Source organism: Cydia fagiglandana, chromosome 26 (genome assembly GCF_963556715.1).
Source record: "Cydia fagiglandana chromosome 26, ilCydFagi1.1, whole genome shotgun sequence".
Taxonomy (NCBI): domain Eukaryota; kingdom Metazoa; phylum Arthropoda; class Insecta; order Lepidoptera; family Tortricidae; genus Cydia; species Cydia fagiglandana.
The window spans coordinates 8,658,148-8,686,046 of record NC_085957.1 but is presented as its reverse complement, the minus strand read 5'-3'; the positions used below and the strand labels follow the sequence as shown (position 1 = coordinate 8,686,046).

The 27,899-nt window shown below is 40.2% G+C and overlaps 2 protein-coding genes across 2 annotated transcripts; both read right to left on the bottom strand.

The window, feature by feature from the left end:
* Positions 1-575: 575 nt before the first annotated feature.
* On the bottom strand, positions 576-22,049 carry LOC134677429 (U1 small nuclear ribonucleoprotein 70 kDa). The gene is made up of 10 exons (XM_063535895.1): positions 21,675-22,049; positions 20,049-20,231; positions 19,535-19,597; positions 18,381-18,462; positions 12,870-12,971; positions 9,638-9,760; positions 7,802-7,913; positions 7,271-7,403; positions 4,144-4,210; positions 576-2,784 (listed from the first exon to the last, which is right to left on the bottom strand). Exons 1-10 carry the CDS (start codon positions 21,816-21,818, stop codon positions 2,669-2,671), a joined length of 1,125 nt encoding a protein of 374 aa, XP_063391965.1. The 5' UTR covers positions 21,819-22,049; the 3' UTR covers positions 576-2,668.
* A 569-nt stretch (positions 22,050-22,618) lies between these two features.
* Positions 22,619-24,651, bottom strand: LOC134677525 (uncharacterized). The gene is made up of 3 exons (XM_063535990.1): positions 24,544-24,651; positions 23,398-23,973; positions 22,619-22,879 (listed from the first exon to the last, which is right to left on the bottom strand). The coding sequence occupies exons 1-3, from the start codon at positions 24,646-24,648 to the stop codon at positions 22,757-22,759; spliced, it is 804 nt and encodes a 267-aa protein (XP_063392060.1). The 5' UTR covers positions 24,649-24,651; the 3' UTR covers positions 22,619-22,756.
* Between the last annotated feature and the right edge of the window lie 3,248 nt (positions 24,652-27,899).

The following is a 27,899-nucleotide window of genomic DNA, read 5'->3' as shown; positions in this document are numbered from 1 at the left end:
CTGTAAATAAAAATTCTTTAGTAACTGTTTTGTTTTACTTTCTACGGTAATTTAATTTTAGCAAACATTCATTGATTGTGTGATATGTAGAATTCGTCTAAGAGAGATTTAAATCTTGCTTCGAATTTGACAGCAAATGCAATCTGCTGGTTAAAGTTGGCTTTTATCCCAAAACATATCGGTGCTATCTACTTTAGCTGTCAAACTCGAGGGACCCGATTTTTCCTCAGGCTTTCAATCGCTACGACATTCAATATTTACTAGAGATGCGATGCAAGGAGTATTCGCCCTATTCGGCCATTTTGCCGAATATCTGTTGCACCATGTGCTATAGTCAGACCGTAAAAAGTCTGCAGCGATTTTGATAGCCCACGCAGTGCAAGTGTCATTTTAAACGTCAAACTTCTATGAAATTATGACGTATACATAACACTTACGCTGCGTGAGCTATCAAATCCGCTGCAGACTTTTATTGATGCGACTATATGCCCGTTTTCCGACTTCGTATACTCAAAATTTAAATACAAAATCATCATGGTTGCTTCAGGAAAAATGTATACAAATAAAACAAATAATCAGCGCTTACTTGTTTATTAGTTTTATTACTTAATTACTCAGTGACGTCACACATATGGTCTAAACACCGTATATCAACGTCTCTAGGAAAAACTTAAAATATGCCCGTAGTCTATGTGGGAGTAAGGCCTACCGCGTAATTTCGTTATATGCCTCTCTATCACTCTTGCATATTCGAGCGATAAAGAGGCAAATAGACGAATGATCTAAAGAAATAGTCAGCGATAGGCTCTCAAATACGTTAATATACAGGATGACTAAAAAATAACTGCATTCCCGTTGCCAGGGAGGTTTTGGGATTATACCGAGCAACTTTTATTATGGGACCAACCCTGACATCGCGAAAAAAATTTTGGTTGTTTCATACATTTTGGCTTGTCCGTTTTCTATGGGAGGGTAAATTTTTATTTCGCGATGTCGGGGTTGACCCCATAGTAAAATTTGCTCAGTATAATCTCAAAACCTCCATGGCAACAGGAATGCGGTTATTATTTAGCCACCCAGTATACGTAAATATATATTAGCTCCTAAATGATGGGCCAACGCCGGCTACTCCAAGGGACGCAGCCATGCGGTAGAATGAGATAGCAATATCACTTGCTCCCTCTAACGCATACATGCGTCCCTTGGAGTGGCCGGCGTTGGCCCATCGTGTAGAGGAGCCATATGAATCTTTATTCCTAGGTAAGCCAGACCTTCCTTACAAGAGCTACAGATGTTAGTGCATAACTGTTTTCCATCGTATTTTCTCGGAAACGTTCGTATTTGTCATGCTACTTCAGTCAACCTCAGCACTTTTTGTGCCGAGACTGACTGAAATAGCAAGAAACGTTCGTACGTTTCCGTGAAAATACGATGGAACTCTTTAAATTGGCAAACCGGTTGAAAACGAGTTTACAAACTCCTTCACACAGACAAGAAGCAAGTCTCAAGTTATCACCATTATAACATTACAGACAGCATTAAAATAATCCATTTTGAATACAATAAGGTATTCGTCGAATACAATTCATCTATTTGAATATAACTTAGTATACGTCGGTCGGATTTAACCGCGAGGGTTTATCCGACTGCGGAGGCAAAAAGGGGGGGTTATTTGAGCGTTTGTTCTCCACTTTTAACCCTTCGCGATCGCGTATTCAATACACTATTTTGTAGAAATGACAGCAGATTTAGCTAGATTTTACGATTATCTGACCGTCTAGCATGAGTTGCTATGCTCATGCTAGACCGCCTGGTACAAACGTAAGTACTAAATAATGTCAAAAAATCTTCAAAATTGTGCCCAAAAAGTGTAGTGAAACGCTCAAAACACGCACTCTATATAAAATACGACTACATATATGAGCTATTTTTAATTTGTTGTACATTCTTTTCTCAGACCTAGATTTGGATCTTAGGGCGGTATTCCACCTTTTTTCACGTCTCACATTTTGCTTGGTGAGTCTTCTTCCTGGCGCTATCCCGGCATTTCGCCACGGCTCATGGGAGCCTGGGGTCCGCTTGACAACTAATCCCATGATTTGACGTAGGCACTAGTTTTTACGAAAGCGACTGCCATCTGACCTTCCAACCCAGAGGGGAAACTAGGCCTTATTGGGATTAGTCCGGTTTCCTCACGATGTTATCCTTCACCGAAAAGCGACTGGCAAATATCATATGATATTTCGTACATAAGTTCCGAGAAACTCATTGGTATGAGCCGGGGTTTGAACCCGCGACCTTCGGATTGAAAGTCGCACGCTCTTACCGCTAGGCATAGACTAGGAATCCTCTAGACCGAGTTTAGAGCAATTATTTCATGCAACCGATGGTGCCAAAAATGCGGGGGTGCGCGGGACGAGGTGAGCGAAGTCCCGTGCCGTGATTGGTCCATTCAAAGACACGAGCGTCACACAGAGACACTTTCGACTCGAACATGAAGTAAAATTACCGTATGCGTGGCAGAGGGGGTAGCGCGACTGTGCTCAGTCTGGAGGATGTTTTTTCTGTGCCGCTAGGCCACCAGCGCTTCTGCTTGGTGAGAGCGAGAAGTGAAAAAACGAGATTTTGAGAGAAAAATGTACAGTAAATATGTAAACAGGCTGGTAGTTTAATAATTGTAATCGTCCCCGTTGGCCTCCTCCGGGTTGTATTTGTTCTCGTCCTCGTCCGCAGGCTCCTGCTTGATCTGCACGTCCATGGCGGGCAGCGTGAACTCGGGGTAGTCTGCAAATGAAACAATACAATAAATTACATATTAACATGTTGATTGCCAAGCCAAAAATGGCGAACATACCGAGATGGCCAACGAATGTCGAATAGATAAATCCCTTCTTTAGTGGCCAAAACTAATGCCATAAGCCAATACGCTACGGCCACAATTTTGCGGCGCGAACAAAATTGTATGGCTTTATCACGCGACATCGCGTCATCGGCCACAGGGTAATGGACTGCATCAACGACGTCGCGTGACGTGGCAATCAATGTGTTAAAGGAAAAAACCGGGCAAGTGCGAGTCGGACTCGCGCACGAAGGGTTCCGTACCATAATGCAAAAAAAAAAGCAAAAATAAAACGGTCACCCATCCAAGTACTGACCACTCCCGACGTTGCTTAACTTTGGTCAAAAATCACGTTTGCTGTATGGGAGCCCCATTTAAATCTTTATTTTATTCTGTTTTTAGTATTTGTTGTTATAGCGGCAACAGAAATACATCATCTGTGAAAATTTCAACTGTCTAGCTATCACGGTTCGTGAGATACAGCCTGGTGACAGACGGACGGACGGACGGACAGCGAAGTCTTAGTAATAGGGTCCCGTTTTACCCTTTGGGTACGGAACCCTAAAAATTACGCTTCCGGTAGGACTTGAACCCGCATCCAACTCTCTGCCCAACACTCTAACCAACTGAGCTACGGAAGCGTATCAGAATCCTGCGAATCTTTCCATCTCTTCCTTTGTCCCCACTCTAAATTCGATTTAACGACCAAGACTTGAAGTCGAAAATCCAACAACGCTTGATAAAAAGCGCCACCGCTGTCGTGTGAATACATACATGGCTATCCATTTGTGTCATTCAAACGCTTTTTTAACGCGCGTTGAAAAAGCTGCCTAGCGAATGGAGGCTTAGAGAATATAACCAAACGGAGTGGCCATTAACAGGCCATGTGGTCATGTCAACCACATGTATGGACTAACATTTTTCTGACATGGCTATGTTGACGTTACGTATACATTTGATGTGCCCCTCCCCACCAAAAAACGGTATAGACTATTTTGTACCGAAAATTATAGACATGGGGACTCCGTTGGTTATATCCTCTAAGGAGTCTAAGGCTTAAGCCAGGGTCTCCAACCTTTTTTTCCTGAGGGCCATATCGCGCCTCAGAATTTTCGCGCGGGCCACAGTCGGCGCCCAATTTTATCTGGTTGCTGCTGTTAAGGCTGAATACCTGGAGCCTGGCTCCCGCGGGCCGGACTGGACCGCTGTCGGCGGGCCGGATTGGAACGCTTCGCGGGCCGGATTTGGCCCGCGGGCCGGGGTTTGGAGAGCCCTGGCTTAAGCGAATACAGTAATGTACTGACCAGTATGGGGCTCCTGTTTGACCTTGATCTCGTCAACCCGCAGCTTGGGCTCCTTGCGGTCGCGGTCCTGGAATATACAAATATATTATACACCGTGTTTTTTTTTTTCCGTTAAATTCAAGGGTGCATTCCTGAGCTTAAATCAAGTAACTTTCTCAAGGCACCGATACTCTAATTAACTCCATTTCGGAGATGATCAATATTTTATTTTTTTCCTATAAGGCCTCTACAAGCGTGTACACTTGCCTTAGGGCCGGTTTACATATTGATTAGTGTTTAGAATGAGTTCATACATTTGCTACTAAACTTAAGTACAATCTCGGTCGATCGATGTTCGAAATGACATTGATATGTCACAGATTTCAATTGTTTGGTTGAGTTAAATGTAATGCCCGTCATACAACAACGCTACAGCTACATTTAATTACTTTTTAAACTTATTTCTTTTTTAAAGCAAAAGAAATATTTTTTTTTTGAAAATTAACTATGCCATTTAGTTCTCTTAAACGTACTGAACCATACCCCGAAGTTAACGGAATTCAAAAAAAACACGGTGTATATAAATAAATCAATATCTGTACACAATCTCACACAGATCGGCCTTGCCTCAAACCACAGAATAAATAATAGTACTACCGTACAGAAAGGAAACTTCCTACAAAAGCGAAGTTTGACAGAGATTCAGGGTCGAATCGTGATATCCCTTTCTAATATATGGTACTGACCCTTTCGGCTATTTAGGGTTGTCAAAATTCAAGTAATTATCTTATCTGTGGTCGTGCACGCAAAGGGACGTCAAATTGTGTCAACTCTAATAATTGCTCGGAGCAATGCTGAGCCGAACGGAGCCGAGATTGCCCGAAGGGAAGAGTTGCGCACCCATGATATCGGAGCGGTCAAGGTGCTCAGAAACATTCTCTATTGTCAAGGCGTTAGAGCGCGTGTTCAGACATTTTGGAGCACCCCAGCAGAGCCGCTCCGATATATCTAAATCGCTAAAGGCGAATTTTAAAAAGTTATGGCTTTCTGACGGAACTTGAAATCTAAAAGATGTATGCGGTTAGGTAGTTTTAGTATATATGTATTATATCATATACAATATGTATTATATATTTTAAATATATATAGTTGTTTACATATTTGTTATATTTCATATCCCATATAGACGTGCGCGCCGCCGCGGCGCGCCGCCGCCATAAGGAGTCAGCGCGCCGCCGCCGCCGCCGGTAGTTTAAAATTCGCGCCGAGACAAAGCCCGCAAGAGTACAAATTTAAAATCAAATGGACATAAAGCGCGTGCGACGTGCCTAGCTTTAGCGTTCCGACTGTTCAGTTTTTTTTTAATTTATTGCTTTATTTATTTTAACCCTTAAATCAATAACGTCCACTATAATGGACATTCCAAGAAAAGAATTCTGCACCAAATATTAAAGCATAGCGTTACTTTCCTCTGGTAGCGTACTTACACTACCAGGAAGCTACTACTACTACTAATGGTACTTGAATGATATGTTATTTTTAAGTATGAGTATATAAGAAAATATTGGGAACCAGTGTGAACATAATCTTTTTGTCAAAGTCCTATAGAACGCAGAACTTGCAAGGAAGCATCCAACTGACTGACATTTTACCCATATTTCATTTTTTTATATTACGGTATTAAGCAGCGTTAAAATAAAATGTGCAATAGGTTACTAAATGGTCTGTTTATTACGTGGCAATATGAACTACATAAAAATGTTTTTTGTTTATGGGTAAAACAAGTGTAAAAAGTGTAATGTCCAGTATTTTGCCCGTTGTAATCGACAACACGGCACTTTTGCTAAGTTCAATATGTTAGACGTTGCCAAGTATGCGCGGAGTAAAATTATTAATTTTTCTGGTAGTTTTTGTGGTAAATAAATTAAATAGAGGGATGTTAGGTGTTTCAAAACATTTAAAAAAGTAATGAACCAAATAAAAAAAAAAATATTTTTATGGATTTTTTCCCTGTGGATGTGGTGTGTGTGTGTGTGTGCGTGTTTATAAATACAAATACTTTATTAATAACGCCAAGTTACATGTCAGGTACAGTCTATATCGAATTTAAAATTAGATAAATGAAATTGAATTGGAACATTATTCCAATATATTATTATTATTTATGTTTGTTTGTTTCCTGTTTGTATGTGGATTTGTTTTCATCAAGAGACAGACCCGATTTCATTTGAGAAATTTGTTAGGAAAATTTTGATAAAAGTGCATGCATTATTGTAAACACCATTGCTTAGATGTTACTGCTTCCTAGCATAACCCGCTGTATGATTTAATGTTAAATAAATGACGTCAATGACTGGTAAAATTTTACCACCTACGAGCTATAAAGTTATTCCAAAAATATAAAAATAATAGGTTTTACTTCAATTCGTTACATAAGTTGATATTATCAGTAAGTTTATTTCTAATTAAAAAATGCAATTATTCTATATTTATTATAAAAAACATGAATTAGATTAAAAAAACCTTATGCACATAAAATAGGTAGTCTATTCTCGGCAACGTCCAAAATACTGGACGTCTTTTCATTACGCGGCGTATCTTTTTATTTACACCGATCCTGGCAACGTCCAACATAGTGACATACATTTTTTTTTCATGATATTTCTACAATAAACCAAAAAAATGATGTAACACAGTTTTTTTGAGATTTTTCCCGTGTTGATTTAAGAGTTAATCTTGGTTTCTCATTATATGTATATTGAAAAGTTGAAAATCCCACGCCGCCGGCGTTACGCCGCCGCCGTGGATTTTTTCGTGGCGCGCCGCCGCCCGATTTTTTTCGACCGGCGCGCACGGCTAATCCCATACTTTGTATATAGGTACGTAATTATAGTAGGATATAGGTTTACCTATCTTGTAGGATATTAAATATTTTATCTTTATGCCGTTTAGTACAGCTTTTATGTCTACCGTTCTCCAATTTTCCCTCAACTGCTCAAGGGTTAACTGGAAGAGATCCCTGAAAGGGATAAGTTCGCCTTTGTACTAATGATGTGTGTTCTTTCATGTATGTTTCTTTTTTTTACAATAAAGTGTTTTACTACTACTACTACTACTACTGATATGTATGTCTGCTCTGTGACATTACCTTGTCCTTGTCCCTCCTTGCCCGCTTGCGGTCGCGGTCGCGGTCGCGGTCGGAGCGCGCGTCGCGGTCGCGGTGCTTCTCCTTGTCCTTGTCGCGCCGCCGCGAGCGGGAGCGCGAGCGGCGCCGGCGGCGGCTGTGTGACCACACCGGTTATGTTACATGTTACACAACATTTAAAGTTACGAAGACACAACGAAATACGAGTTAAAAATTAAAATATATATATATCAATAAAACATTCGTTATGCGCTGCGCTAAATTATTGGAGCCGTACACGCACACGTCGCGCAACTCGCGCAAGCGATGTGCCGTCTCTCAAAAGGATATGTATATTACAACGCGCACGTGCACAGGCCTTACGGCCCGGCCACGACTTTGCGCGACCAGAGGCGACGGCAACCATAGATGGGAACGAAAGGTCCGATCGCTGTGTCTCGCTCTAACTTATCGTTGTCACCTTAGCCGAAGCCAGTCGAGCAATGTCGTGGCCGGGCCGTTAAGGGTTGACATGATAAAAACATGGCTAGGTACCTTTCAGCCGGCTCGTCGTCCCTCGTCCTGTCCCTTTCCTTCTCGCGGCGGCGAGAGCGAGACGTGCTGCGCCGGCGCGGTGAACGCGAGCGGCTGCGGCGACGCCCGCCACCTGGATAAAAGCAATAGTATTATTAAACAAATAAATTCATGGAAATCGTTTTCACTGTTTTCGAGGAAACGAAATTTTCATTGTGTTGTTTTTTTTTTTTGTTAGCCTGATTAAGTGTGCCACTGCTGGGCAAAGGCCTCCCCTCGCTTCCTCCACTCAACCCTGTCTTTTGTAGTCTCCCGCCAATCCGGAGAAAATACGTCCAAGTCGTCCCGCCATCTCCTTTTCGGTCTGCCTGCACTCCGGCTAGCACCATCTATGGTGTTCCGTGGGTCCCACTCCGTAACCATTTTGGGTGCCCCACCTTTCAGGGTGCATACGACATGTGTTGTTTTATTTTTATTTATTGTTATGACCGAATCTTTGGTCACTTGCACGTCGAACGTGATTATTGAACGCGAAAGGTATAGTGAAGCCTCGTCCATACAAGTATAACGTTGAACCACTATACATATATATTATGTTGTGTACACTCGACGTCAAAGATATGTTTGCACTTTTGCGAAAAATGTAAACATATCTTCGACGTCGACTGTACAATTTGTTAAAACTGACTTTGCACCAATTTGAACAGAACAAAGCCAGGAGGGGCATTACAAATATCATATTTTCATAGAAATTTGTCATGAATAATGACATGACCACACTTTGTCATAATGCCATGGAGTTTTCCTGTAGGTCCGACCCTATAGTCTGTATCTTTATTTAAATAAAGGTAAACAAACAATTTGTACATTTTCCGGTAGTTATAACATTTATTAACCAACCAAATACAAATCCACCTGGATCAGTCACTGAACGACTTTACTTTAACCTACATTATTTGATCGTGTAATGTTTTCATCTACCCTGAACTGGCTTAAGGAGGCTTTCGAGGGTAGATTTTGTTTACATTTATTTAAATACCTAAAGATACACCCCCCTTATTCATAACCGTCTACTAAAGTTGACAAGCCGATAATAGCCCCCCCCCCTCCTAAAATCATCCCATCCAAAAATCATGCTTCGAATGACCCCTTTTCCTCCTACGCCATGCTACCATCATCCGATGTCCAGACCCCCCCCCCCCCCCCAATAGGGGATATTACTGCAATGTTCTGCGAAATCGAAATTTAGTCATCTGCCTCTTTATCGCTCGAATATGCAAGAGTGATAGAGAGGCAGAAACCGAACTTTCGATTGTCGTGTTTCACGGTAGGCCATATGATTGTCCTAGTAGAACAGGAGACAGTGACACATTTTACTGGGTCATTTGTACCAGTATGGCGGTTCGTCATCGTTTGCTCCTTTCCGACGTATTGGTATGATGGAAAGGGACAAACGATTATTATCGGCTTGTCAACTTTAGCAGCCGTTTATAAATAAGGGGGACAGAGGGCCAGTTGCACCAACCACATTTGACAGACTGATCAACGTCAGCCGACGCGCTCCGGCGCGCCACTATGAAACTTTCCATACATCAAAATTTTGCGAACTCTTTAACGATACGAACAGTTTAGTGCAGCGGTCGGCAATCAGCGGCCCGCGAACAACTCACTTGCGGCCCGCGAGCCTTCCTGGCTATTTTGTATGTAATATTGACAAATGACAATGTCTGATAAAGTTAATATTAACTAAGTGCAGCCTGCGTCCACTTCGTTATCTGCTATGTGGCCCTTGGCTGCTAAAAGGTTGCCGACCGCTGGTTTAGTGCATCCGACCCAGAGTATAGTATGTGTACTTACGCGGCTCGTCCCTCTCTCTCTGCTCGCGGCTGTAGCGTTCTCTCTCGCGCTCGTTGTCCTCGCGGCCCGAGTGCTTGATGTTCACGTCGGCACCCCCTCGCCGGGTGCCGCCCAGTCCGCCACCTGAGAAACAAAACCAAGTTAGATAATTAATATGACCGCCAAAGATGGCAACTCACGCGCGGGGCTACAGCCCAATATCAACCTTCGTGCATTCAGATAAGGTTCATAATGACGCGCCGGAAATAAATCCTATTTGCTTAAACGCCTTCACTTCACATGGCGACCCTGCCGCGTGGCCCTGAACCACAGGATCGAATGATGGGATGAGTTGAGTAGCGCTAACAATAAAACAAAGACCCCCGCCGCGTTTGTCTGTATGTTCGCGATGGACTCAAAAACTACTAAACGGATTTTCATGCGGATTTCACCTATCAATACAGTGAATTTTGAGGAAGGTTTAGGTGTATACTACCCGTGTGAAGGGGTGGGTCGCTAGTTCTAAATATGAGCATGAACTTGAAAATATAGGTGGCCGTAGTGTTGAGTCGCTCACTCGTGAAGCACCTCATTTGTACCGCTCATTTTGTTAATTTGTCGCAGTACTTCATACCGCAAAAATGTCTTACATCACACCTCTATTCATTTTACTCATTTACTCGCGCGCATCACAAACACCTCTTGCCACACAAATCATTCACACACTTCAAATTTCAAAAAACTCTTATCCTTTCAATTTCACTCGCGACCCTGAAAACTCATACGCTCATCATAACCTCGCAAAAGAGTCCCTGGATCGCGCGAGGCGCTCGAGGTGCTCACCCCTCACCCGCTCGCCGACACTCGAAACTCAAATGAAGAAACGAGTAATGGACGTAATGGTCCACACTGTCAACTGCCGAACTACAAACCTTATTGCAACGACAAAAGGTCCACCGAGAAAAGCGTTGAGTTTGTACCGCTCACCGGCTCTTTGTGACATGAATACCTCAAAATGAAACAACGAATTAGAAATATCCAAAGAGGGAGTGAGACAGACACGCGCCGTACTTCAATATCGCCTCGCGTCACCACCGAAAATACGTTAAAAATTAAACACGAAAGACAACAAGCGTAAGCGCTGCAAGCTTTCATACATCTTACGCCTTTTTGATCCTAACTTACGTGTCAAAATGGCGCGATAAATCAATCTTCAAAACGAATTTCGACGTGTTGCTTCTCTGTCGCACTTGTAAATTCGTACGTAAGTGTGACAGGGAGGCAACATGACGAACTTGGTTCGCGGTACGCCCTCTGTATACCAGGCGGGCATTTACGAAGCTTGGTTAGAAACAGAAATCCTTTAAGTGACTAAAATATTATTGAAATATAATACGGTAGCGTACACAATTTATGATAATTTCAATAAGTTTCAAGTTTATTAAATAAAAAGTAAGTATAATTTGCATAGGTAAAATAAACATGTAGATGTAAATTATACCGATTTGAATTTGCAATACTTTTTATTAACATTCTTTGTAAACGTCTTCGAACTGACAAGTTATGATTATGACATATTTATATTTATTTTGCCCGTACTTCGTTCTAGTTCTCTAGAGCTAATTTTAGTTCTCTAATACCTAATACCTAGTAATAATTCTTATAATCATAACAAAATATGGACATAGTTTTCGCCAGTAAATATACCCGCGGATCTTCCTTGGTGCCTTTTGCATGAAAAAATGAAGTGTAAATGTAGACGGTGCGGCCGGCTCGAATGGTGCTTTGTTTATGTTTATTATCATATTGATGATATTACTGTTAAATTATAGGTGGTAAGTTAGTCACTTCTATATAATAATGATTGTGAAAATATTGAATTTGTTCTCCTTAGTTTGTTAAAAATTGTGGTAGTTTTATGGTTAATAGGTACTTATGAAATATATCACTACATATTATAAAACAAAGTCCCCCGCCGCGTCTGTCTGTTTGTGGGTTTGTTTGTATGTTCGCGAAAAACTTAAAAACTACTGGACGGATTTTCATGTGGTTTTCACCTATCAAAAGAATGATTCTTGAGGAAGGTTTAGGTGTATAATTTGCTAACCCGTGCGAAGCCGGGGCGGGTCGCTAGTGATTATTATACTTAAAATTATATCAAGTAGCAAGGAGGAGGTCTAAACAATCTAACAATAAAAAAGAGCTACATTAGAACAAGTTTCATAAAAGCAGCAAATTAAGTTAGGTACTTTATGTTCTTAGTTTGATTCTAAAATTATCTTTCTCCTAAAAGTTCTATTCTTAACCTCCAGAATTGCACTCCAATGAAATATTACTACTTATTTATTTATAAAGGAAGTGATGAATACATAAATATGTATATACATTAAATATTTTTGTTGCCGTTGGAGTTAATGGAATAGTCGACGCTGAAAATATGCTAGTACCTCACCTCATTTGAAGTAAGACATTGTAACACCTCATTTTAGAAAATGAGGTACTCATACAAACTCATTTTAAATTGATGTCCTACCCATCACTAGGTGGCCGCTTGTCATCAGGTGGGCTGTATTCTACCGAAATTGTTGTGTGTTGATTGGCAGCCAGCCCTTGACGGTCCGCGCTCGCTCCACGTCCACCAGCACCCGTGTCCCGTCGATCTCCGCGTGTGGTGCTACATGTAGTGGTGACAACTCACCGAGCCTCCTCGGCAGCCAGCCCTTGACGGTCCACGCTCGCTCCACGTCCACCAGCACCCGTGTCCCGTCGATCTCCACGCGTGGTGCTACATGTAGTGGTGACAACTCATCGAGCCTCCTCGGCAGCCAGCCCTTGACGGTCCGCGCTCGCTCCACGTCCACCAGCACCCGTGTCCCGTCGATCTCCACGCGTGGTGCTACATGTAGTGGTGACAACTCACAGAGCCTCCTCGGCAGCCAGCCCTTGACGGTCCGCGCTCGCTCCACGTCCACCAGCACCCGTGTCCCGTCGATCTCCACGCGTGGTGCTACATGTAGTGGTGACAACTCACCGAGCCTCCTCGGCAGCCAGCCCTTGACGGTCCGCGCTCGCTCCACGTCCACCAGCACCCGTGTCCCGTCGATCTCCACGTGTGGTGCTACATTTATTGGTGACAACTCACCGAGCCTCCTCGGCAGCCAGCCCTTGACGGTCCGCGCTCGCTCCACGTCCACCAGCACCCGTGTCCCGTCGATCTCCACGTGTGGTGCTACATTTATTGGTGACAACTCACCGAGCCTCCTCGGCAGCCAGCCCTTGACGGTCCGCGCTCGCTCCACGTCCACCAGCACCCGTTTCCCGTCGATCTTCTTGCCGTCCGCGTGTTTGTACGCCGCTGTGGGTGTTAGTCGGGTTAGACGGGCCTTTGGAGACTGATCGTGACGGCCCAACGTCATTTGACCTTGTCTGACTCAAGAGCACAAAGGAATACTAATAAAGAAAAGACGCTTTTCGTTCCACCACGAGAATTTCGTTCATTTACATGTCTCCTATCTCTATCGCACACGCGTAATTATATTGCTGTCACGCCCATGATGCCGGAAGTCAATGACACTGCGAGCGAAACAGCAATATAATTAAGCGCCTGCAATAGAGACAGGAATATGCGGGTCTAAAAACTATTAGTTTAGCACCCCTGCATACAAATGTGTATGCAGGGGTGCCAAGCTAACAAATAAATTCCTGGTAGTAAGCGTCCTTTCATAACTCCATTCAGCGGCGGTATCATGGTCGCATTTTTATCACTTGTCATGTCATGCGTCACTTTCGCACTTGTTAGAACGTGACAGGCATGATGTGATGACAGATGATAATAAGCCGACCATCGTAGCCCTGCTAATGAATAGCATAATCAAGGTCATGTTTTGCCTATGCACGGAATGGCCTAGACAGAACCAGTGGGGAGACACTCCTGACTTCAGGCAAACTCGGCTCCGTTCGGCTCAGCATTGCTCCGAGCAATTATTAGGGTTGACACAACTTGACGTCCCTTTGCAAGCCAGACCACAGATAAGATAATTACTTGAATTTTGACAACCCTAAATAGTCGAAAGGGATAGTGCCATAAGTTAGAAAGGGATATCATGATTCGACCCTGAACCGCTGTCAAAAGTGTCAAACTTTGGTTTTGTAAGAAGTGCCCTTTCAGTACGGTAGTACTATTACTTATTCTGTGACGGAACGACCAATTCTAATGTAAGTTCCTTGCCAAGTCTTTATATTTTGCGTTACTTTAAGTCTTAATATTCCTTTTTTTATGCCTAATAAATGATGGTATATATTATATCGTCGTGAAGCTCTTTAAAATTTGTTGGTTACTTAAAAACTTTAGAATATGGACAGAAATAGTTTTTTTTTTTCACACATTAGTGCCACTTATCTTATTATCTTATTAAGAAAGCTAAGTGTCCAAAATACAACTTAGGTTGTTATTACAACTGTCCAATTTCTTGGTTCAATGTGCATTGCGTTTCACTCTCTCACTAAACAAAATGTGAGACGCAAATACACATGAACCAAAATATTAGACAGATGGAATACTTACCCATATAATTATGTGCGTTGTCAGTCAATAGTTTAAAATGTAGACAAGGTCAAATTAACCATACTGGTGTTGGAAAGACGATGTTTTTATACAAATAATGTATGAAACTTAACGTCTAGCCGTCACAAATCAGTCATACAATAGTGTTATTATTTATATGGACATACTAAAGATAATAGTAAAATTTTACATATACATATTTGAATTTGTGTGAAGAAGAACAGTCCATATAAAATAATATTTTCACTGCTACTTTTGATTTTCTGGTAATTTTGATTTAAAAAAATCACAGTGAAAATAATAACACTTAAAACAGTAACAACAGTCAGTTTACCTTTCAGTTGAATATAAGAAATCATTATTTTCAACACAAGTTGAAAATAATGATAATGATTAAAGTAAGAAATAATGACATCAATTTCATTACAATTGAGAATAATGATATTTATAATTCAATTTAGTTAAAAACAATATTACTATTAAAGTTGAAAATAATGATCATTATTTTCAACTTTAATGACATTACCTGTAAACATAGACATAAATAGAAATCATACCTACTGTCGTACCTACCATGACCAAGCCGAGAGACGCCAGAACGAAATCGTCAATCAAAAAAAGTACAAATTGTTTTATACCCACCATCCGTTTGAAACTTACCGGAATTTTACGTTTTACCATTATATCCAAACGCTGAGGCATGAGCGACCGCAACTCTCGATAATATATGAGGTTTATGTTACACCATTTGTATTTTAAACACATTTTTAATCTTATTTTCGATCGGCTGATTTAATATCACTGTTTGTTTTGGCTTTCATGAGACATCTTTTGACGTAGGAGTCCATCTAGTGCCTTTAGTTTAACTAAACATTTATGTACCTTGTTCGTGTACATAAACAACAAATACATATTTTGTGTACACAATCGATCGAGCCTTTGAAATAATTTATGAGATTTAGGCAAGCTTTAAAAAATCACAATCACATTTTTAGTACAGTTGTATCAACCTATAATTATTTATAATACTAGAAGTATTAGAGCCAAATTCTGAATTCCTCTACAGTTGTCAATTACTTTTATTATTACATTGTTAACAAACGATATTGGTATGTTTTGTAATTTTAATATCTTACATACACCTAGGTATTTGCCGAGTTGAATTTTGAAATAACAGTGGAGCAAGAACATGATAATAGTTTTGTATACATATGACTATGGTTTATATTATTCATATATACCTAAATACCTCAGTTTCCTAATTGGTCGAAAATCGCGGCGCCCGCTCACGCCCCGAGCCGCAACTTACGCTTTTTTTCAACTTACACTTTTTACTTACTCTTTTAACTTTTACCGACGCGAAGATACCTTTACCTGGTGCTCTTTAGAGCCAACTAGTGCTTGCTTACACCCCAACTATTAGGCGAGAGAGAGTATGCAGTAAAATCACTATGCTTTACAAATATTTTGTCATGTAAAATGTCATTATTTAATCATTTTCTTTGACTTCATTCCAAACTTGAAACTTGAGACTTGTGATTGATTTTGTTCCAAATACTTCCCTTTTCATGAAAAGTAGTTATTATATGTGTATACGAATATTTAATGCTCTTCCTGATAATGTTAAGGATCTCCCTCTTAATTCATTTAAAGCACAACTTTATCGTTGGCTAAAAACTAAGATGTTTTACACTAGAGATGACCTGTTTTGCATGTTAGATAATATTGAGTAGACTAAGTTAAATCGGTATTTAGTTAAGTTTAGTTTAAGTGTACATTTGCATGCTAAACTAGCAAAATATGTTTAAGCACAGATATATGTTATCCTTACCAACTTATTGTACCATATTTTAAGCAAATAAAGAATATTTTTTTTTAGTTTATTTATAATAATCATAATTTTTGTAATGATATGTAATGTATTGTAGTTTTGAAAATTTTACTGATTCCACAGGTACCTACTGTTTTATAGTTTTACGACAGCAATGTTTAGGTTATAGATAAAGTTAGATTTCTATTACTCTTGCCTCTTACAAGTTATATCTTGTTATCTAAGGAGTAAAGATTTAACACATCAATACAATTTGGTATTTTGTTGATAAGGAAAAATAAATCACTATATGAACGTAACATTCAATCCCTTCCAAAAGGTATTTACTAGGTTAGAATAGTAAAAAGTACAATATTAAGTAAGGTGTTTCAATATTTCACTTATCTACAAGAAACTAAGAAAATTTTGTGTCATTTCAATATTCAATTCCAAACAAAATACAAACTTAATATCTCTCTGCCTAAACAGTTTGAATATAAGCAGCTTTATCAACGAATTCGGTCTACTATAATTAAAAAGGTTTGGTTGGGTTTTTAATAAATATTTGTATGTTGGCATCTTACCACATACAAACCTATTATATGGCCGGTTACTCGAGTGGGGTCTTAACGGCTGGGTCTGTGATATAAAATAGAAAATGCCTTGTTAATCATGTACTCAATTGTCTAGGTTCCGTGGGGACCTTTCTGCGGGGATCTTTAAATTTTTTAAATATATTTTATATCATTTCATTGACAAAAGAAAACACAAATTGGTTTTTTAAGCATTTGAGCCCACAAACTCTAGAAATGTCTGATGCTAATCTGGAATTAGAGTTTAAAAAATAAGTGTTTGGAAGTACATATACCATTAGTTGATTCGTTTTAAATGTATAATTGTAAAAGTTAAATTGTGTAAGTAGCCTTTGTTTTAAAAATTCAGGACTTAAAAGTGTAAATTATTTAAAAATCAAGTTGTAATTTATATAATTGTATTCATATCCTGTAACTTCATTTAAACAAGTAGTCTGCTGACAAGGTAACATTTAGTATATTCGCGGACTAAACCGAATATACCTACTTCAAAAATAATGAAAATGGATGTACTATACAATTATGTAGATATAGTACATTATATTTTTCCATTTGATACATTTACAAAAGGACCATGCCATTCTTTTCCCTAAGAAATATTAAGCTGTGTCTCATAGATTTTTATTCTTTAACATTACTTTGGAAATGACCCCGCAAAAAGGTCAATAACTCTGCAAATCATTATTTTCGCAAAATAATGACACTCTTTAATGAAGAGTTCAGATCATATTCATAAATGTGTCATCATTATACTTTACTTAATAACCGCCTATAAGCCAAGGGAGAAATAATGATAGACTACGATATTAAGGGAAAAATAATGATAAATAAATACATAGAAAATACGTCGATATTTCAATGAAGTACCCGAAAGTAAAGAGAAATGTAAAATAAATGTCATACACATGTATGAACATGACATATGTTAATACAAGGTCAGGAATATGTATGGTTCGTGACTTTTAACTATATATTTCAGACATACAATTAATTATTAATTATAAAATTATGCTTCATGACATAACTATATACACCCACTGCTTGGTACGGGAAGTTTTATCTTATAGAAAAAGATCGTTATTATTTGTTATCTAAATCTTATCAGAGAACTCCTTAGTCTTATTTTTGATTCGGCTTTACCTCTATTATGGAAAAGATTAGCTAAGACCAAAGAGAATAGTGTATAGAGGTGGATTGTCAAAGTAAATTATGTCGCCACTGTAAATTTACTGCCATCTTTCGAATCGACAGAAGAGAGAACTGTTAGAACGCCATTTGACTTTGATCCTTATTCTTTCACTGATATTGTGTTAACTTGTTAAATATTAATGTCATCTACTCGACTGTAGGCCAAAGGTGCAATCTTTTCGAGCGATGGCGCCATAACCTTCAGCTTACTCTCAAGTAGATGGCGGTAATATTAATATTTAACAAGTTAACACATATCAGTGAAAGAATTATGATCAAAGTCAAAAGGCGTTCTAACAGTAGATAATGTGCACAAGGCCATGCTCTTAGCGAGGAATGGAAGCCTACGGAACCCGGTCTTCAATAGAAGTACATAATGTCACGACCAAAAAATCCTTCAAATCAAGAGTGAACAGGCACCTTCTGGGCGAGCTCGCTCCATCGTAGGCCACGTCTACGCCTCGGCTAGTCTGTGGCCATGAGTAAACCCATGCATAATAAAAAAAAAAAAACCCTCAGCATTGAGGGAACTGAAGGGAACCGAGCAGTGAGATTCTATCCGTCACGAACCATACACCCTGTATACATGCGCGCGCGCATAGGACTCACAGTGCATGTCGCGCTCGTGCTCGTACTCGATGAACGCGTAGCCTCGCGGCTTGCCGTCCTCTTTGTTGTACACCATGTATATCTGGAACACAACCATACAAATTATCTACTCTTCCTTCTTCCTCGCGTTATCCCGGCATTTCGCCACGGCTTATGAGAGCCTGGGGTCCGCTTGACAACTATTCCCATGATTTGACGTGATGACATGAAGCGACTGCCATCTGACCTTCCAACCCAGAGGGTAAACTAGGCTTTATTGGGATTAGTCCGGTTTCCTCACGATGTTTTCCTTCACCGAAAAGCGACTGGTAAATATCAAATGATATTTCGTACATAAGTTCCGAAAAACTCATTGGTACGAGCCGGGGTTTGAACCCGCGACCTCCAGATTGAAAGTCGCACGCTCTCACCGCTAGGCCACCAGCGCTTCTATCACACAAATTATCTACTGAATTACCATAATATACAAAAGAAAAAGTCACCAAGGCAAGTTAGGCAAGTAAGCCAGGGCACAGCCCAAGCGATATCTTAGCGTACAAATCGTTCTGCCATTTTTTGCGGGGGAAACATGCACACAGTCGCACTTCTCACTCACTACATACAAAATCCAATCTGTAATGACGACAGGAATACATAGAAAATGACACACGTCAAAGACAAATCTTGCACACCTCGATCTATTTTTGTGTACGGATGTATGAGTGACAACACGCACCGCGCTAGTTGTGTGCATGCCCAATTGGGCATGGGCCTCGGCAGAGGGGAAATGTTACGAGTGCGAAGGGCAAAATGGTTTAATAAAACTTGTTTGATTTGTTTATGTTACATTACAACAGTATAAGACGATTTGTAAATCTAGAATTACTTTTTTAATAGGTACGCAAAGTTTGTTATTGCAAACTAGTGACTTTTATTTATAATTTTTTTTAAATTCACTGTGACCCTAATCCGTATGGCTTGGAAAAGACACGATGAAAAAATTACATCTTGGCTCTTAATCCTTTGAACGCCACGCCATATTAGCGGGTCATCCTTGTATAAATGCACAAAGATTAAATATTGCGCTGTAGGCGCGCGCGTCAGTTGACGACTTAGGCGGTCAAAGAGTTAACGGTAATTTTATTTTGGTTTTTGACATCATTGTGACTATTTACCTTTTTAATAGCTCCATAACCCTCAAATTCTCTTCTCAGCTTGGATTCTGATGTGTCATAGTTCTGTAACAAAAATAAAATTTTAATTTGCCCTTCATTTACTAGCAGTGTTCTATTATCATCATCATCATCATATCAGCCAGAGGACGTCCACTGCTGGACATAGGCCTCCCCCAAAGAGTGCCACAATGACCGGTCTTGCGCCACCCGCATCCAGCGGACTCCCGCGACCATCACCAGGTCATCATTCCACCTTGTGGGGGGCCTACCCACGCTGCGCCTTCCGGTACGTGGTCGCCACTCGAGAACCTTTCCGCCCCAACGGCCATCGGTTCTACGGACAATGTGCCCCGCCCACTGCCACTTAAATTTAACGTGTTCTATTATAGTGTGGGTCAAATCTTAGGAGCTAGCAGTGCGCGGCAACCACTACTGCTAGACACCAAAATTGGTGTGGGCCACATGTACTTGTAGCTACGCGACGAAATCGCAGAGTGAGCCTGTTTTTACTTACAATTCTGGCCACAAACAGCGTCTTGAACGGGTCAGCGGTGGCCCTCACGTTCGCCGCCGGGTCCCACAGGGCAATCTCTTGCTCCAGCTTATAAGCTGTCTGTTCTGCGCGCTCACGCCGACGGCGCTCCGCGCGCTCCTCTCGGGTTTCCACGCGGGTGGGCGGAGGCGTTTCTGATGGGTGCTGGAATGTAGGTTTTAATAATAATTATAAATTGTAATTGTACACCACACATTGAACGTCATTTTTAATTTGCGACTCGTGAAATATAATTTTTATGTAGATATAAGCACTTTCTATCAAACCGCGTCGTACGCGAGTGGAATAAATTACCAGAAACAGTGATATGTGCTCCTTCAGTGAACAGCTGCTAGTGTATTAAACAATATAATATAATAATAATAATATTAGTGGCGGCGCGTCCATAAAAGCCGATTCCCACGGGCCTGCCTGTTTTTGGACGTTTGAGCAGAGTTGTAAAGGAAATATGTAAGCCAAATTAGCCCCGGCTTGTCTATGAATATGTTTGATGCGCCGCAACTGATAGATATATAAATTGTTTAGATATTAAGGATATAAGTCCAAATTTGTACAGCAATGAAGTTTTATATTTTCTAACAAATACGAAAACTAGCACAATGACCCTATTTTTGCATGCGTGCTTCAAATATTGTCATTTATATACCTATTTATTTTTAAAACACTTCCTGGTATCTAGTTCAGTTGCAATTTATTTATATTTAGCCTTATATCAGAAACATTTATTCAGTTGAAATTAAAGATAATTAATTAATTCTGATGACAATGCAATATTATGCTAACATGGTAGCCAACGGATCCTCCTTGATGAAAAAACACAACACGTTGAGAAGCTAATGAGCTTTCATATGAGAAAGGTCTCGAAAAATAGCTACATCATACATTGATATATTATATCTAAGGACTGGCCTTACCAGCAATAAGAATGGGGCATGAATGGGGCCAGTGCAGCGGTGTGACACCACTACAATGCAATTGGCTCAACTTTGTGAGTGACACCGCTGAACTAGTACCATTTTAGTGCCCGTAAGGCCCATCCTTAGATATTTTACGTCATTGACTTCTTAGACATGCATATGGGAAGTACAGTCAGCAACAAATGTGTGTATCATATAGAAAAATTTGACATTAACTTTTATTTTCAATTCACACAAGAGCTCAAAATACTATTAAGTACAATTGCTAGTCCTTAAATATGATCTCAAAGAGATATTGTGAAAATCATCAAATACGGTGTTTTAAAGTGCAAGATAGCCTTCAAATTACTGACTGAAAGCTTTGTTCTTTACCTGCAATGCAATGTAAGTTAAACAAGCATTGATTAAATCAACATCGATTATCCCAGAGATTCCAATCATGCTAAAATATGTATGCAATTTCACGGTCATTCAACCATGCGAAATTCGTATTCTCAAATCGGGACAAGGAAAAAGAAACTAAGACATGTCTAATGAATAAGACACTGTCCTATAAACTTGAAGATTGCCCTCCTAATCACACAATCGTCTTCAATGCCTTGCCTAGCCACACAATCACTCAATCTCATCATACATTCGTCGCATAATAGATGAATAATTAAAAACTAACCTCAAAGACGTTGAGAAAAGCGCCGACGCCATCGTAACCTTTTTGTTTTTTCTCATGCGGGAGCTTCGCTGCAGGCGGCAAATAAGGGATAGGGTCCCTCGCCGCAAACAGGGCAAGCAAATTAGGTGGTAAAAACTGCGTCATGGTTACAACCTAATGCTTAGCGTTAGCACATAGTCCACAATGAAAATACACTTATATTGCTAGAATTCTCCACGGTGACGCTTGGTAACTCAAACCATGATGTAATTAATTATAGCTTGCTTGCACTAGCTTGATTGAACGACACTTTTTAATTAAATTAATCACGACGAGCAACGAATTGGATAGCAATTCCGCAATTTTTCATGCAGCGGCCGCCATGACAGAAAACGCTCGCGCTGGCATTTTTTTTTTTTGCGATTTTTGTGTTGCGTTTTGTTATTGCATATGGTTTTTTGTGCGTAGCAGTAGGATAAAATATTATAATTTTATAGCCTGTCAAACAACATTGTCAGTAGGAAAAGGCGCCAAATTCAATTTTTCTATGGAGTGACAACCCTTTTTACCTACATTTCATAAATTTGCCGCTTATTCTACTGACGGAAATGGATTGAAAGAATTGATTTGTTTATAGTCTGGCAAACTACATGTAAAACCACATATAGGCAGCACGGGAGCCCCAGTTTAAGCTTCTTATTTGGGCCCACGGAAGAAAGAATGAGCGCGCCGCGCTCTTTAGCCAAGAGAATATAACCACTACGTTTTACTGATCACTACTTTAGGCCACCCTACAACGCGCAAGGGAGCATGTGTGCCTGTAGGGGGCGGCACCTGCTTTGGCGTGAAGTGTCAATGTTGTCGTATTCATTAAATAAAATAAAAAAATACTTTCATACAACTAAATTTTATTAAATCTTATGATATTTATGTTAAACAATACTTATACATCTAGTAGGTAAAACATTTCTTCGTATTACAATAACCTAAATAAAGTTTTTGACACATAGAGCTCTTATGATCTCTGACCCCCATAGGGGCAGCTGATTACTCGGTCCCGGCGTCCTGTTATAGTCTATGGTTAAAGTGGACGTGTATACACGTCAACAGAGGTCGATGCACTCGATGGGTTCGGTAAAGTCGTTCGGTACGGAGCGGACGTCCGATATGACCCCCATAGGGGGCGGCTGCATTATTCGCTCCTCGGGATTCGGGTCTGTTGCGTCCTGAAAATTTAAATAATAATAAACAAACAAATCAAAAAGCGCTGGTGGCCTATTAATTTGTTGTTGAAATACATCATCCGTAAAAATTTCAACTGCCTAGCTATCACGGTTCATAAGATACAGCCTGGTGACAGACAGACAGATGGACTAACACAGCGGTCGGCAACCTTTTAGCAGCCAAGGGCCACATAGTAGTTAACGGAGGTGACGCGGGCCGTACTTTGTTAATATTTATGACTTTATGAGACATTGTCGTTTGTTTGTTATTACATATAAAATAGCCAAGGCGGTTCTCGGGCCGCTAGTGACAGGTCCACGAGCCGCATGCGGCCCGAGGGCCGCAGGTTGCCGACCGCTGGACTAACAGACCCTTTGGGTACGGAACCCTTAAAACAAGTAGTTTCATGTTCAATAGCAGCCTTTTTAGGCGTATTCTATCTATAAAAATAGGGTGAATAAAACAGAAATTCTCTACAATATTTCTAAAGATAGAATAAACAGGAAAGGTGGAAACTTACCATAAAAGATATCACGTCCATGGGTATTTTATCTTCCCAGTCCACCGTCCGGTCCGTCTTCAAAACCGGCCTACTCGAAGCATCCACTTTATCCTTAACGTCATCATCATCATCTATTATCTCATACTTAATCTCACACCCGCCTTGTGCGTTCTCACTCAACAACAACTCGACTTCACTCAAAGTTTTCTCCATAGAACCCCCGCTACGCTTGCGTTTCTTCTTACTCTCACCCTCATCGACGTTAAGAACGATATTCAAATCGTTCATTTTGATTATTTCTACATTTGAGTTTTGTTTCTTTTCCATTTGTGAGACCAAGAAGTTGTAATATTCGCTTTTCTCTTTATTCTCATTATTGTGCTCTTGTGTTGTTAATCTGTGTCGGAGTTGTGAGTAACTTTGGTTAGCCGGGGTTACTTGTGGTGGGGGAACATTATGTATGTTCAAGGGGTCTTCTAGTGGTCCATTGCCAGGGGTCACACTTTGAATGTTTGGGGCGCTCCTCAGTATGCCATTGTCGAGCATTTGCAGTTGTAGTGAAGGTACGTATACGTTGCCATCTAGGCCTTGGACCTGTAATTAAAAATATAACTGTAATACTTGGACATTAAAAATAAATAATTTATATTCACATAAAGTGTAAAGTACATATTTGCAAGTTCGTCTCCTGAAGTAGATGGCGCTATATACAATGCAAAACCAAAGCCGTTACCGGTATAACTAAAAAAAACCGGGCAAGTGCGAGTCGGACTCACGCACGAAGGGTTCCGTAACATAATGCAAAAAAAGGCAAATATAAACGGTCACCCATCCAAGTACTGACCCCGCCCGACGTTGCTTATCTTCGGTCAAGAATCACGTTTGTTGTATGGGAGCCCCACTTAAATCTTTATTTTATTCTGTTTTTAGTATTTGTTGTTATAGCGGCAACAGAAATACATCATCTGTGACATCACGGTTCGTGAGATACCGTTTTACCCTTTGGGTACGGAACCCTAAAAAATATTTTATACCTTTCACAATATTTATTTGATATTATAGAAAAGTAGTAGTTACATGAAGTGCTTAAATATACATAAACAACCGTGATACCGAAATTGAATACCGGTTTATACCGGTATTGGGTCCCTGTGTAAAACTCACCATAGGGTGTAAAACGATCTGCTTAGTTTCCTTATTCAGCACCCGTACATGCCGCAACTCCGGGTCCACCGAGATCTTAGTTTTGGCGCTCAGCGCCGTGGGCATGAGTCTGGGCGCCGCGGGCGCTAACGTGGGAGCCATGACCATGGGCGCCAGAGTAGGCATCGCTGTAGCTGTAGGTATGGGTGGGTTCCCGTCCTGCACCACTACCATATCTTGGCTGTGAATTTATATTTATTTCATTACTATATTATTTAAAAATACCGGCCAAGAGCGAGTCGGATTCGCGCACGAAAGGTTCCGTAGCATTACGCAAAAAATCACGTTTGTTGTATGGGAACCCCACTCAGTACGGATATGATGGTCGTATTTGTCTACGTGACAGACAACTCTTTCTACCAGTACACAGCGAAGTACTAGGTAAAGTTAGGATTAGTTGCAGGCAGATGTGGAGGGAATACTTTGATAAGCGGTCTCTCACTAAAGGAATCTGGTACCGCACAGTTCAATGTCTGCCCCCTCAGGTCCCGTGGTTTGACAAAAAGCTAAGCAGGAAGCAGGTAGTATCACTCCTCAGACTTCATTCCGGGCACATTCCATCAAACAAATTCAAGCACCTGATGAAACTAGCGGCTTCACCAAATTGCCAAGAGTGCGATAAAATAGAAGATGTTCACCATGTGTTGATGGAATGTGTCCGTAATGAGGCGCTGAGGAGTGACATGACATTTATAAAGACCACCAACATAGGTAGTTGCACCATCGTCCTGGCATCGCCACTATCAGACGAGGCCAGGTTGATGTGCAAACTATACTTAAATGTGATGTAGTGGTGTAGGTAATACTACATCATTATTACTATTAGATCTCATTACGGGGGTGACATCGTCACTGCGTGACATAACCTCAAAAAAAAAAGATAAAAAAAAAATCTCTGACTAACCGTTGCGGTGGTGAGGGCACTACCAGCGTGTCGGTGCGGCGCAGCTCGTGGCGCGGCGTCGCGCGCAGCGCCGCGTCCAGCTCCACAGCTCGCCGGGGGACGCTTTCATCGTTTAATACCTGAAAATGGAAAAAAAACATTAATGAGTAAGTAACTACAGTTCGTTTTTTTTAGCATTAGAAAGAACTTGAAAGAAGGTAAGCGATCTTGACATGTCTTTTAATTGATAAACGCTTTTTAAAAATCAGTAACTATTACTTATGATTCTTATGAAAGCAGAAGAATATAAATGATCATATTAAGGCTTGCCAACTCGATCTGATCGTGTTGGCTCGCGAGCCAACCCGGTATCCATTGCGCGCGGCTGCCTCGCGAGCCAATGTTCGATAGTTTGCCGCGCAATATGGAGACAGGCCTTTAGATTCATAATTGTTACATATTTGCCGTAACTTATTTTTTAAAAGACACATCAAGATTGTTTACCTTATTTGTAATGCTAAAAAAACGAACTATAAAGATGGACATTCAAGTGCTTGATGTTGTCCTAAGTACATGTTTCATTTAGTTATTTTATGATATATGAGGCAAAGGCTATTTAGTAGGCTTGTGTCAATCATGAACGAAGAACTGTTAAGAAATGAAATCCCATCAAGGACTGAAGGGAACTAAATATTTTTGCACACTCTTAATCTGTTTTTATGTTCTTTAGTTCAGTGGGATTGGTGAACGCTTGACATGAGTGAAACCGAAAACAAACGAGATTGTATTGCCATTTTATGCGTAATGGTACTGAGCCCTTTGTGCGCGAGTCTGTGTTTTTTTTACCTTAGGGTACTTGTCCGGTGCCGCCACACAATTGAGAACACTCTTCCACTGCGCCGCACTCATATTGGTAACCAAATCACTCACTCGAGCAGCCAGCTCTAGGGTTCTCACGAACCGCGCCGCTGATAGTGCTAGGGCTTCGCAAAAGACACATACTTGGATCGCCCCCTAAAACCAAGGTAGTACTTTAATGTTATTATACACTAGCGACCCGCACCGGCTTCTCACAGGTTACTCGAAACCTTAAAAAATTATACACCTAAATCTTCCTAGAGAATTACTCAGATAGGTGAAAACCGCATGAAAATCTGTTCAATAGTTTTTGAATTTATTGCGAACATACAAACAAACAAACAGACAGACGCGGCGGGGGACCAGTCAACCCCGGGTTAGTGAATGGTTCAAGTGGCCTTAAGAGCTCTGCATTTTGAGATTATATATCACATTTTCCGAAAAAAGTTCTTGCTTCATATTTTCCCTCTATTTTCTAAATTGATCACAAAAACAATCTATACAACAAGTACACTTACCCTAAAATGTATTGCCAATTTATTTATTAACTTTTTCAAATGGACGGGCTTGACGAGCTTCGTCTCAACTGTAGAACGAAAACAAATGCGGCAATAGTGACCCCTGCCGCGATTTATGGAGTCATGTATTTGTACAATGCCAATTGTACTCATGGCGGAAGATCTAACATCAATTTAGCGATGTACTATGCGGATTCTTAGTTATAAAACAACTTTGTTGATATTTTTGTGCACAGAAACGATAACGCGCAAGTAAAACAATTTTCTTGACAATGACATTTTGACAGATTTTTTTTTTATAGATAAAGTAAGGATTTTGGCCAGCTCCACCTTTACCTATTGGATCATGGATCGTATTTTTTTGTATAGCAACACTGTTGAATGAATGAAAATGCGAATAATTAACCCATACTTAACCGTTTAACACATCGCATATTGCAGTGAACGATAAAGTGTACCTTATGACAACGTATTAGCGTATGTTATTAAATCAGCAACAATATAAACAGCACGGAGAACTTTGTCGTTCTTCATAGAATTCCCCGAATTGTGCATACGTATAAAATATAATAATAACAAGCCTAGTCAAGGTCAAAATTATCGACCCGACGACGGAAGCATATATCAATTAAATCATAATAATAATATGTGATCGAAACCAAACTTCTCCAGTTCGAGGGTGTGTATGTAGGTATTTGTATGATGAGATTGATGAGCCTTTGACAACGTATATTTTTTTTATCATATTTTTCTTAATGTTTGTACTTACATACTTACTGATAAGTTACAAGTTGTAGGAAAACATGCGAGAGTAAATTAATGGTAAAGAAAAAACACAAATAAATGGAAAATGTTAGAAATGTTTATTAAATAATAAGTACAATTAGTTATTTATTATTTAAGTACGTATTTGTAACGCAAGGAAACAAAGTTGGTGTTTAACTCTTTTGTATTTCAAAGTATGAAGTGTAGGTATAAAAGTATTCTTCCGGGCTGGTATGGTGAAAATTTTATTATTTACCTAATATAATTAAAATTTGCTATGAAAGTAAGTGCAC

What these genes read in the sequence shown, in the direction of transcription:
- LOC134677429 (XM_063535895.1), bottom strand. Translation starts at nt 21,818, where the DNA reads ATGACGCAGTTTTTACCACCTAATTTGCTTGCCCTGTTTGCGGCGAGG. An exon ending in GTTATGGAGCTATTAAAAAG is followed by an intron (nt 18,463 to 19,534) that starts GTAAATAGTCAC and finishes GTTGTGTTCCAG; the next exon opens with ATATACATGGTGTACAACAA. An exon ending in GACGACGAGCCGGCTGAAAG is followed by an intron (nt 7,404 to 7,801) that starts GTACCTAGCCAT and finishes GTGGTCACACAG; the next exon opens with CCGCCGCCGGCGCCGCTCGC.
- LOC134677525 (XM_063535990.1), bottom strand. Translation starts at nt 24,648, where the DNA reads ATGCCCACGGCGCTGAGCGCCAAAACTAAGATCTCGGTGGACCCGGAG. An exon ending in AGATCGTTTTACACCCTATG is followed by an intron (nt 23,974 to 24,543) that starts GTGAGTTTTACA and finishes TTTTAATTACAG; the next exon opens with GTCCAAGGCCTAGATGGCAA. An exon ending in TGGACGTGATATCTTTTATG is followed by an intron (nt 22,880 to 23,397) that starts GTAAGTTTCCAC and finishes TTAAATTTTCAG; the next exon opens with GACGCAACAGACCCGAATCC.